The sequence below is a fragment of the Leiobunum rupestre genome, chromosome 3 (genome assembly GCF_980474605.1).
Source record: "Leiobunum rupestre chromosome 3, qqLeiRupe1.1.hap1, whole genome shotgun sequence".
In the NCBI taxonomy this organism is placed as follows: domain Eukaryota; kingdom Metazoa; phylum Arthropoda; class Arachnida; order Opiliones; family Sclerosomatidae; genus Leiobunum; species Leiobunum rupestre.
The window spans coordinates 8,425,905-8,438,143 of NC_143386.1; the positions used below are offsets into that span (position 1 = coordinate 8,425,905).

General features: G+C 36.3%; 3 protein-coding genes across 3 annotated transcripts; 2 read left to right on the top strand and 1 right to left on the bottom strand.

The window, feature by feature from the left end:
• Positions 1–4,333: 4,333 nt before the first annotated feature.
• On the top strand, positions 4,334–4,878 carry LOC149949319 (uncharacterized). Its single transcript, XM_090169192.1, has one exon. The coding sequence runs from the start codon at positions 4,443–4,445 to the stop codon at positions 4,842–4,844; it is 402 nt and encodes a 133-aa protein (XP_090025318.1). The 5' UTR covers positions 4,334–4,442; the 3' UTR covers positions 4,845–4,878.
• Positions 4,879–5,197: 319 nt separating this feature from the next.
• Positions 5,198–6,258, bottom strand: RpL35A (ribosomal protein L35A). The gene is made up of 4 exons (XM_090169194.1): positions 6,101–6,258; positions 5,722–5,856; positions 5,489–5,641; positions 5,198–5,411 (listed from the first exon to the last, which is right to left on the bottom strand). The coding sequence occupies exons 2-4, from the start codon at positions 5,832–5,834 to the stop codon at positions 5,237–5,239; spliced, it is 441 nt and encodes a 146-aa protein (XP_090025320.1). The 5' UTR covers positions 5,835–5,856; positions 6,101–6,258; the 3' UTR covers positions 5,198–5,236.
• Positions 6,259–6,603: 345 nt separating this feature from the next.
• On the top strand, positions 6,604–10,528 carry LOC149949321 (dynein regulatory complex protein 9-like). Its single transcript, XM_090169234.1, has 6 exons — positions 6,604–6,719; positions 6,802–7,045; positions 7,108–7,182; positions 7,245–7,376; positions 7,809–7,910; positions 10,319–10,528. Exons 1-6 carry the CDS (start codon positions 6,676–6,678, stop codon positions 10,469–10,471), a joined length of 750 nt encoding a protein of 249 aa, XP_090025360.1. The 5' UTR covers positions 6,604–6,675; the 3' UTR covers positions 10,472–10,528.
• The last annotated feature ends 1,711 nt before the right edge of the window (positions 10,529–12,239 follow it).

The window sequence follows — 12,239 nt, forward strand, 5'->3', positions numbered from 1 at the left end:
ATCTCAGGAAATTTTCACTCTCTCGTCGTCCGCGTTTGTGACGTCTTCATGAGACTCCCATCCCGTCCCGTGTCTCTCGCTAAGCGCTCTACCGCCGCAAATTTCTCGGTTATTTTCGAGTGTTTTACAAAAATTGAAGGCGTGTAAATTGTTTTATTGATATTAAAAAATATATTTTTTAAACCAGAATTTATTGGACAAATTCATTTTCCAATTAAACTGAACATTACAATTATAATTTTACATATAACAAATACAAGTGTTGTGTTATCCAAAAATTTAAAAACGAAGCGGGTTTATGATGGAAATTCTACTCATCATTTTATTTCGGTGTCCTCCGCTACGTTGTCGTCTCTCCGTTTACGGGTTTTCTCGTTCCTCGGTTTACGTAAGATGCCCGACACACGCACTTCACAGAACGGGACGTCTTTGGGGGATGCTTGTTTACGCGTTTCTTTATTCACACTTTTCTTTAATTCTCTTTATTTACTCGTCTACGGTTTGGCGGCCGGATTGCGGGTTTCTTCCTATATTCTTTTACTTCACAAGCTGACGGGGGCGTAGGTACTTCGGGTTTCAGTCTCAAATGTCCGGCTAGGCTAGGGATTCGGTCTCGGTCATCTGGTTTTCTTCCCTCGGTACGTCTAGATTTTGGGTGATCAACAGGTGATTCGAGGGTGCTGAGGGCATTACGCTTCCCGGATTCATTACTGCTCGGCTTATACTCTTCCGGTCGGAATGTCCTGGCTGTGGGTCATCTAGGCAATTATGGAGGGTTGTTCCGATCATGTGGTTTGCATTGAGGGTTAATTAATATTTAAGCGCGACTTCATCGCACATTATTTTATATTTATTTCGACATGGTTTCTCCGGATAATGCAGGTGGACTTCCTTCCTGGTAAAAGTTGAGTTCTGTCGAGTTCTGCCAAAAGCAGAGTTCTCTCCAGTTCTCTACCGTTCTGTCAAGCTTTCTCAACTTCTCCCTTTTTGGGGCTCTGTCTCTTGGTTTTGTTCGGATTATTGGGGAGCGGGGTTGAAACAAAAAGCAACTGGTGACCTCCCATTTTACCTAGGTCATTGGTGTATTTAAGACTCGTGTCTAGTCATGCGGTGGTGACGTTGTCCGATTTACGAGAGGTCGCTTGGGATTGCGGGGGGGGGGATATGCCAGAGAGTCTCGAGGTTCCCGATTTTCTGTCTCCAAGCGGAAACGTCCGGGCGCCCTCTTGACCCTATGGCGGCAACCTTGGAAAACGTCCACTTTTCTTGGGATCGTGCTACCTGATAGTTAATACGAAGCTTGTGGACTTGAAATGACTTCATGGGATCGCTGTAAGCTGAGGGAGCTTTACTGGTTTAGTTCGGAAAGTTTTAGGGAAATCTGGGCTGGGAAAGTTCGCTGAATGTATTGCAACACGGTCTTGTGACCGAGAGAAAAACATTTTCATTAGCGAGGGATTAATATTAACGTTGCCGAAGGCAGGGATTTAGTTTATAATTTATATTGAGAGAATGGTTTAATTAATTATCTTAATTTTATATTTTATCGTGGGGTTTGATCGAGTTCTATAAGGCGTATAAACAATAATTAATTTGTATGTATGGTTCAAAAGTTATTTAAGTTTTTAGTTTATCGTTAAATTAAATTTATATTTAACACTGGGATTAGTTTCATTAAATAGAGCTCGGAATTCTAAGAAATTTGACGTATGGGGCTTTACGAATACTTAACAAAAACTGTAAATTTAGAGGGTCAAGAGTGCGGTGAAAACGTAATAACAAAAGTAAATAAAACACAGAAAAAGTAAAAAAAAATAAGTATACGGGGGAAAATGAACCTGAAGGGTTACAAATGTTAAGTCACAATTTTTGTGCTTTTTCCTACTATTATCTTCGGATTCTCTTTCGAGAAATCCCCGTCAGTTCTGATTGGAGAACCCTTTTGAAGTCTTCCAAATTAAAATGTTCTGAGCAAATACGCGATGTTTCTGGATTAAATTTGTCTAACCTTCTACAACGCACAACCCACACGTTCTGCAGCTCAGGATCTTTGCGGAATCAATAATAACAAAAGTGGATCCACTTTTGATAATAAGTTATATTTTGGGTTTCTTCAGATTGTTTGGTGGATTTTCAACAATTTTGGCACACTGCAACCGCATATCTTGTACCAGTCATCCTATTAGCTTTTGGAAACCATGTAAAAGAATAAATATTGATATAAAAAATGAAAAACCTAAATAAAAACGGCCTAGTCTTAAGTCATAATGGCATGCATTTTAAAAATTGCAATATATTTACGTCTAACTTTGGTTAAAAATAATCCAAAATAAATAAAATAATAAAATCTAATACTTAAATAACAATAAAGTTGAAAAAAATGTACTTACTTAATATTATGACATAATTTAGGCAAAAGCGCTGTCCGTCTGACACCAAATCTAGCTTCCTGAAGGCCCTGGGAAAAACTTAAAGAAATTCTCCAAGTCTCATGATGACGTCAATCGAACAGCCAATGAACGCGCTCAAAACTGCCCATAGGAAATGCTGCCAAACCAGCCAACCTATATTAGCGTAAATTAATTTCTAGGAACCTTGCACGTTTTTAGCCATGCCCCTTCCCAAAACTCAGCGGAAAACATACCAAATATTTTCAAGTTTCGTACGCCAGCGCGGGAAAAAAATTAAATAAAAATTACTAATAATTTTTATAAAAAAAATCTATAGGAAATGTTTTGTTAAGTCATTTTACCATCTTCTTTGATTGAAACGTACGCTTAAATGAGCAGAATTTTTAAAATTGCAAGAGATTTAATATTATGGTTATTGTGATTATAGAAGTCTGATATTTTCGGTTTATGAATTTCTGGAAATAGTGCTTTTTCAAAAATTCAGGCCAAAAATCCCACCAAATCAATGATTTTCGCTTAAAAATCCCTTTATCACACACAGCCCAAAAAATCGCACCGAGTCCAGAGCCAGGCTGCCCATATAAATCTCATAGGTAACTAGAATGCTGCCGTGTAACTGGCAAATGGACCAAACGCCGTGGCAGACGATAGCCAGATCTCAGCCAATCAGAGCTCAAAGAGTGGTTCTGCCAAGAATTTAATGTCACCAGAGAGAATGACGTCACCTAGCTCCCGCGATAGTAGCTGAAAACTATTCGTGAGTTCTGAACCGTTAAGAGAACGGCTTAGGACTAAGCTGTGACGTCACGCAAAAGTTCTGGATAGTTCAGAACTTTTGGACGAATAGTTGTGATTCGTACGATTTGACGTACGCAGCCCGATGTGCAGACGAATTTTAGAGATTTCAACCTTGAGTTCCGGCAAGTACTTGCTCTTGAGCAGGTACCATTTAGAACGGTTCCGAACGGTTCAACAAGAGGTTCTTGTCTGCGAATAGTTTGCATTTGGGTAGTTCTAGAATTTTTTTTGCCGAATAGTGCGCATGGGGACTAGTTGAACGGTTCAGAACTCACGAATAGTTTTCAGCTATTAGCGGAACCAAGGATAATTATTATCCTCCTTGGCGGAACCACTCTACGGCCTCTCATTGACTAAAGGTTCAAAACGAACTGGCGACAAGCTCGGCCGTAGGCGGCAGCATTCTAGTTACCTATGAGATTTCTATGAGGCTGCCTCAAGTCAGTGTTGCCAATGTTCGAAAGTTTAAATTCACATTAATGGATATTTTGAGAAGTATAATTTCATCATGGAACAAACTAACGCTAGGTTTACAGATGTTTTTCCCCATTGTCAACCCCCTCGGTGGTGAACGTTTCGTTGCGGACCTCTTCCGGTTGTTTTATCTCTATTTACTCCATACTATTTGGCTCTACTGGCCATTGAGTTGGGAATAAATAGAGGTACAACTAAATCTGTCTGACGCGGGACCAATTTCGTTCGATAAGGAGACTTTATCAACTTTATCGTTCTACCGTGGCGGCATCTGTCTCTAGTGGCTATGATCAAACAAACCTTTGAAGTTGTTTAAAATTAATTTTATTCTGTCAACACGATCCTTTTTAACTCAAGTTACGGTGAGTTAGCTAATAATTATTTATTTTTAGCCATATAACTTTACAAAATATAGATGGCGCTACCACCTAATTATAAAGATGAATTTCGTAGTCTTATCAGAACAGGTCCCACGTAACCATGGCAACCGAAATCGTAATTGTAATTCTAGCAGTATTATTTCCAATTCAATGCTACTGGCCACAGGTCCAGTTTAAAAAATTCCCTTTTTTTCAGCCTGATATGGAATGATAATTTAACTTTTAAAAATCTGGCAATGCTGTCCGAAAATAGTCTGCTCGTAAATCTGATCGTAATATGCACGTTTTTCTCACGCCCATAGTAAATTGTTGTTTTGAAATTTGAAAATAAGTTTTTTTAGCAAAATTACAAATGTTTTAAAACAATTAACGAAGTATTATGTCTAACTCTTTGGTAAAAAAAGCTTTGGAACATTTTAACACCAATGAAGGCTCAACAACAGCTGACATCATTGGAAAAGAGGGTAACCTTCTTAGAACTACCATAAATAGTAAAAGAAAGAAAAGAAAATCTCTCAAAAATAAGAAAGTTAAATCCATTGTTGAAGAGTTTAGAATGAAAAGAAAAGATGATCAAACCGAACATAATCTCTTATTTTTGAAGAAGTTAAGTTCTTCAACAGTATCTAACAACATATCTCAAAATGTTATTAAGTGGCAAAAAGAGAAACTATCCAAAAATCAAGTTTTCGATAAAACTGAACCAAAAGCTAAAAAAGATGAGTCTTGTTTTACAGAAGAAGATTTTGCTTGGTTCGAAAAAGAATATAATGTCAGATAATAAAAATTTTGTGCGTCTTTTGTAAAACTGAGAATAAAATATTTCAATGAACATAAATCTAAGAAATTGGCTATAACCTGTGCATAACATACTAACTTTTTAGAAATCAACAGTATAAACACATTTATTGAAAACGCTACGCGTTTTGTTCCGACTATCTGTGTTTCATTCACCTGATAATGGTCTGTGCAATCAGACTGAAACACCTAGCATTTTGAATAAAGTTGTTTATACTGTATATAAGTGGTTGATTTCTAAACAATTTAGTCAATTAACATTTTTTTCAAATGGACAGTAAATTTTTCATTATAAATTTATTTAAAAAAGCCTTTTACAAAAAGAAAACACCAATGTCAGCCATACGCCATTTATTTCCATAAATTTATACAAGATTAGATGTTAGATGGGTAAAGCATAATTCGAATTCTTCTTCCCATGGCTTTACCTGGCAAGTTTCGCTTAAACTTCGCCCTAACTACACCACTGTTACCATGTGCACGGGTTACTTTCCCCCAAATAGCTCTTATTTTTGTAAACTTATCTTTCTTGCCAGGAACTCTGGTTTTGCTGCGAAATAAAAATAAATAAGTTAATTCACAAATCTTTCAAGAAATAAATAAAAACCATCATCAGATATCAATTACTTTTTAGCTTTATATACAAAAGCACATCGTTTTCCTAGGTAAAAACCAGTTTCTCTCCTCCTCGTAACACCTTCAATTTTTAAAAGTGCGGTATGTTCATGCTGGTTCCTCAAACCTCTTCGATATCCAACAAACACTCCTTTGCAATATAACCTGCATATTTTAAAATATGGGTAAGTAAAATATATAATGGAACTACTGCGAGATTGTAAAAGTGGGAATGTTAATGTTACCTTCCAACTTTAACTGGTTCTTTAATCTTCAACACTGACGATGGAGCTGCAGCTGCAGCAGGGGTAATCTCAGTCTTTGCTTTTCTTTTCGGTTTTGTCGCAGCTTCAGCCATTTTAAAGGCGATTCAATTAGACCTAAAAATGTTTGACTACATGAATACTACAATATACACTAACAATTGTAAGCCTCGGTTCACGTCTCATAACCACGTAGTATAACATCGGTTTTCAATCAGAAATAATCTTCACTTACGACAATATATTTAATAATAATATAGGTTTATTCGATAGATTATAGTCTGATTTTAATAACTAAAGCTATATTACTAGATTAATAAGGTTATAAAAAGTTAAAATTTCCATTAAATATTCAACATACCTCACCGTCAGACACAGCAAGATGGCCGAACGTGGTCACGAAGAAATCTTTCACTTAAGCTTCTCGCCGCAGTCACCAGATGGCAATAGTTTATCTCTGTTACGATAGGTTGCTAAGGGACGGGCTTTGTTGTCAAAAATACGCCAGACCTTCTCGATAAGACGTAAAATAATGGCGGAAGGTTTAAAATTAAATGATTATAATTTAAAAATTCCAAATAAATTTAATACGGTAGAAAGATACTGGTTGATGGCGGTTTTTGAAGAAACTGTAGACTATTTAGATATTACAAAATATGTCAATCTGGTAAGAATATTTAATTTGCAGATAATAAACCTAATCATAAGTCTAAAATATTGTCCAATAAATATTAACTTCACTTAAAATGTTTCCCAAAGAAATAATATAGATTTATCGCTTAATTTTTAGCAAAATGTTAACGATTTTTTTAACAGTCAGACAAAAAAGAAAACCAATTCGAAACCGAACGTTTACAAATTCTTAAAAATATAGAATTCCTTTTAACCGAAATTGACAAAAATGGAACGTACGTGAAATTTATAGAAAATATAGAAATGGAAAGGTTAAAACAAAGTCGACTAACTTACAAAAAGCTAAAGTAAGTAGACTCGCACAAGTTAGTGGAATATTAAAAAAGAAAATTGCGAAATAAATTTTTTAAAACTTGTCTTCAAAATTAGGCTGGCAGAAAATAAATCACAAATTGAGCGCCTTATCAAAAAGCTACCCACCGTTAAAAGAGAATCCGAACTAGAACTGGGAATTTTAGAGAACAAGGTGGAAAACACTAGGGTGAAATTGGAACGCGTTACCGAGGAATTGAAAGATAAAGTAAAAATGGAAACCGACAAACTAAAACACGATCTAACTGTCGCCAAAGATTTGCTAGCAGATAAAGAAGCTGAACTAATCAACGAGAAACACGTATGGAAAAACACTCCCTCAATTAAATATTCAATTTATAAATTCATTTTTAAAATAAACAGGATTTTAAATCGAGCTTTCGTGGAGAAATTTCCACAAACGAAGGCTTGGAATACTTCTTAAAAATTAAAATTAAGGTTAACCAGGCCTTTATAATTTTTATAATTATTTTAATATTATTAAATATATATTTTTTTAGGAATTACTACAAGATAGGGATTCTTGGCAAATCACGGTCTGCGATCAATTAAAAAGTAATCAATACCAAATTGATAAACTAGAAAACGAAATAGAATCGTTAAAATACGTCATTACTAATATGACGGAGGAGGTAAATCTGTGTTATCTGACACACACTTAAAGGCCCTTTAAACACAGACCAAACATTATACTTATCTTTTTGGTCGAATCACCAGCAGGTTAGATTGATGGTGATAAATAACAGTTTTGTTTCTTTAATAAATACCTTTAGGAACAAATAACAATAACAATAGTTTATAATAATCAATTTAACATTTCTATCCAATAATTTTTAATTTTTTCCTCGATGTAAACTTATTTTATTTTGGTTTTGGAAGCTTTTTAATTTTCAATAAGTCTGGGCTTCATGCAAAAATTAAGTCGTTACATGAAAATTACACAGCAGCGCCAATTTCGTTTGTGGCGTATGTGTGAACAATTTTTTGGGTGTAAACGATGTTTAAGGGGCCTTTAAGTTAAAAAAAACACCGGCTTGTTTGTCATTTTAAAACACATTTTACAGTGTAAACGCTACATTGAAACTATACAAGAAGATACCATTGAAAAAATGACTCTATGTCGAAAGATGGAGAGAGAGGCTATCGAAATTAAAGCCATAATTAGGGTAAGATTCTTTCTAATTATTATGCGTATGATCATACACCCCCATACAAACACAAACAATACGTGACAATAGTAGATGAACTAAAACTAACAAAAATGATTTACCGGTTTCCAGGGAAATATCTTCCGCGTTTTGTACACGAGCTTTTAAAAATAATAATAATAAAAAATAAACCCAAAATTTTGCATACGGCGTGTAGAATTATACTTCAAATCGATGTTATCTGAGTCAAGGAGGAAAACTAAGGAGTGGTTTTTGTAAAACAATTCCAACACGTCTTCGTGATGCAAGCGTTGAAATGGGGGTTGACAAAAAAGGGGTCTACACCGTGATGACGTCAAAGAAAGCTAGGAGCAACAAACACAGCACTGCCCACACAAGGAGAACGCAACCCGTCAAAAGTCGTGCATTTTCTTGGGTACATTTTTCATTGGTTCGTTCAACGAAATGTGTACACAGCACTGCGTTAGCGTGATTAAAGGATAGCTGCGTTCTCCTTGTGTTTGTTGCTCCTAGAAAGAAAGAATGTGGCTGTTTTTGCGAGCGACAAAAGCTCCGGTGCTTACCCCCTTTTTGACAGCCCCCATTCTTTAGATGGCATTACTTTGAAATTGTTTTTCAATACGACTCCTTACTTTTTATGAACAAACAACTGATTGCTAGATGGCCCTAGTTGTCTACCGTTCCTTTAGAGCCGTTATTTTTAAATAAGAGCTTGGGGACTTTGCATTCAAGCTCACAAAGAAAACTTAACTTGTTAATTACACAGAAATTTAAGTATAAATATTTTTATTAAAATAATTTTTTTTTAACTTAAAAGTTTGTAGCTCCATTTTGTGTCAGACAATATAATTAACCTAACTCATAATATAGATAATGTAATATAAAAAGATGACAAAGTCAAAATCTGAATGTTAAATTACACGTTTATAAAAGAGGGTCAAATATTGTTAAAGTTTCTGGGACAGTGAAGCTTTGATTAAATGTTTACAATCCACTGTTATTATTATTTCGGAGCTTATATCTTTAATGGGAGTATCAAGTGGGGCGTTCAATGGTGGATCAACGAAATTCACGTTTTATGCCGCTAGGAGCAATCTTGATTTACTTTTATCGTGAGAAGTTTGTTGAAGCTAGGAGCAACAAACGCAAGGAGAACGCAGCTAGCCTTTAAACACGCTAACGCAGTGTTGTGTACAAATTTCATTGGACGAGCTCTTACGCTGCACGCTTTACGGAAAGGGGGAAGACAATTTCCGAATTTTCCCCTTCCGACGGCAGCAAGCGATAAAGCGTCTAACCAATGAAAAATGTACGCAAGAAAATGCACGACTTTAGACGGGTTGCGTTCTCCTTGTGTGGGGTGCTGTGTTTGTTACTATTCCTACTGTCAAAACCGAAAATATTTTTAACCACTGAAAACAAAAAAAATGTCCTTTTCTCGGTTTCTACGAAAATTTAAAAAAAAAAATTTAAAATCACGAAATGGGTAATTTGGACCACATTTAGGTAAATTGGAAAATTGTGGGGTAAAATTGTAACAATTTTTATGTGAAATAAGGAAAAAATCTTATTTATGTTTTAAGTGGTCAAAAACATTTTCGGTTGCCATGGCATATCGAATGGGTAGTGCAACGTCTCCTTTTGGGAAATTTCATATCTCATATAGGTCTGCATTACGCCCAAATTTGAACAAAATCGGAAATTAACACCCCGAGTACTCTCCTTGTGAGTGTGAAATAGGAATTTGCGATTGTCACTGCCGCCCAGTGGCGTAGCGTCGGCCATTGTCGCCCGGGGCGGAATCATACTTCCACGGAGGATAGGAAGAGAGGTGAAGTAGAAGGGATGAACGCGCCAAAATCATCCTTGTAAAAAGGGGCGCCTTCCTAATGGTGGCGCCCGGGGCGGTCCACCCCTCCGCCCCCCCTCGCTACGCCACTGCTGCCGCCACAATTAATCTTTTCAATTCACGTAGAGCCCCGTAGCGGTCAACGCGAGAAGTTCATAAACTGCTCGATTATGACTGCTAAGCAGACGATTTCCCCTATTTAATAGCAGACGAAAATTATGATCGTCCGCTACGTGGTTCTATGTTGGCTAAAAAGGCAAAGTTACTATCCCCAGCCGGAATTATTGGCGTACTCCTGTAATCCCAAGCGTCTGGGAGGCAGAGTTTGTGGATGGCCGTGTAAGGACGACCACCAATCTCCACCCCTGTCCCCACGTATCCCCCCGTTGGCGTGGCCGTTACACATATCTCGCCCTGATTAATCAGGTGGACGAGAGGACTAAATTTGTCCCACACGTTACAATCCCGAATAAAATAAAATAAAAATTACTATCCCCAATTTTCAAAACACTGTCAACTCCCTTGAAAGGGTGTCAATTATTGTGTCCCGCTTCAGGTGCAAGCCTGGTGGAGAGGGAATATGGTCCGAAAAGGATTGGGACCTTACGCCAAGAAGAGAAAAAAGAAATTTAAAGTTAAACCCAAAGAGAGCGACAAGCGAAAGAAACCAATTCAAAAACAGGTTAAAGCTATCAAGAAAAAGGAATAATTACGAACTTTCTATATAATACGCCGTTTTGTTATTTTAAATATTACAATTTCTGTAAACTAAAAGAGCATTTTTAAATTGGGATTACATAATCAATCTAAACGAGATGAAGACTCGTAAGACTCAATCTCTCATTTCCGCATATTTGGCTGCCTTTAATAAATGTTTTCCACAATTATAAGTTATTAATTTATTTTAACAATATCGAAGTATTGTTAAGCTTAAACGATTTGACACCGGCTTACGTGAAACTGTACTTTGTCTGTCATTTTCTCTGATGTTATTAAGTTTATATTTATAATTATAAACATGTAAGTAACGTAATAATACTAATAATAAGTGTTATAATTGCCAAAAAGTAATATGATTTTCAGAGATATTGCGCAAGGTTTATAAATAAATACATTCTTTCGTGCATTTCCTTGGGTACATTTTGCATTGGTTAGACGCTTTAGCGCCTGCTGCCGTCGGAAGGGGAAAATTCGGAAATTGTCTTCTCCCCTGCCCGTAAAACGTTCAGCTTAAAGTATCGTCCAATGAAATTTGTACACAACACTGCGTTAGCGTGTTTAAAGGGAGTATAACCCCTCTTGTTTGGTAGGGTGCGCTTAGACTGTACCGAGTACAAGCCTTCCTAGCGAGGGATGGCAAGGAGTTAGTTTAGTTAGGGTGTATACACTTTTTGGGAATTTGGGGGGTAAAACCCGATCAAACTAACTTCTTGCCGCCCCTCTCTAGGAAGGCTTGTGGAAGATACTCGGTACAGTCTAAGTGCACCCTACCAAACAAGAGGGGATATACTCCCTTTAAAGGCTAGCTGCGTTCTCCTTGTGTTTGTTGCTCTTAGTCATAAGTAAATCTAATTTTCTAGTAAAAATATTAAAGATCCATCAAACTAACATTCACGACACTCATTAACCCAATAACCAGGGGGATAATTTTAAGGGTCTAAAATGTAAGTTTAAACATTAAAATTCAAATTAAAATGTATTATAAAACCATTTAAATTATTTCTCAATATGGTAAAAAGAACCTAAATTATTAAAAAAGGTATCATTTATATTTAAGACAGCCTACAGTCATTCCTTAATTATAGTAAAAAAAATCCATTCCCACCAAATAAAATGAGTATTACGTCATAGGGGACATCTTGTTGATCGAGATTATGCGTATTAAAAGAATTAATTGGTAAAACCTGATGCGAATTAAATGAACATCCCGCAACTATAATGAGATTTAGAGAGCAGAAAAACGCCAAACACAAGCACCCCGTTTTCTTTGTTACTTGGTAAACAATACGAAAGAAAAATGGAATTTTCAATACGAAACGAACAATAAAAAATTATACTGATGAAATAAGAGTAGTTAAAAAGTATACATTGAAAATGTTAAAGAAAAATATTAGACCCATTCGACAAAGGGGTAATGTATCAATCGCCGTTAAAACTTTATAAAAATGTCGAAAGACAAAATGAAAATATAAATCTAAGAAAATGAAACGAGTCAGAGGCGACCTATTAAAACCGGCGAACGGGGATTTTTCCACTTTCTCCAGAATCGGGATTTAGGGATTAAAACGTGATCTGTTTCTATCTCGGGTCCGTTCTAGCGCGCCGCGCCCTTTTAATCACTCGACGAAACTTTTCGATAGGCGACGCCACGCTCAACTCAAACTTGCAGTTTGCCGCTCATTTCGCGTATTTCAATCTTGGCTTTCGTTCGAAATCGACTGTCTTGGTCCAAACTCTTCTTTTTTCCAGGAGGGATA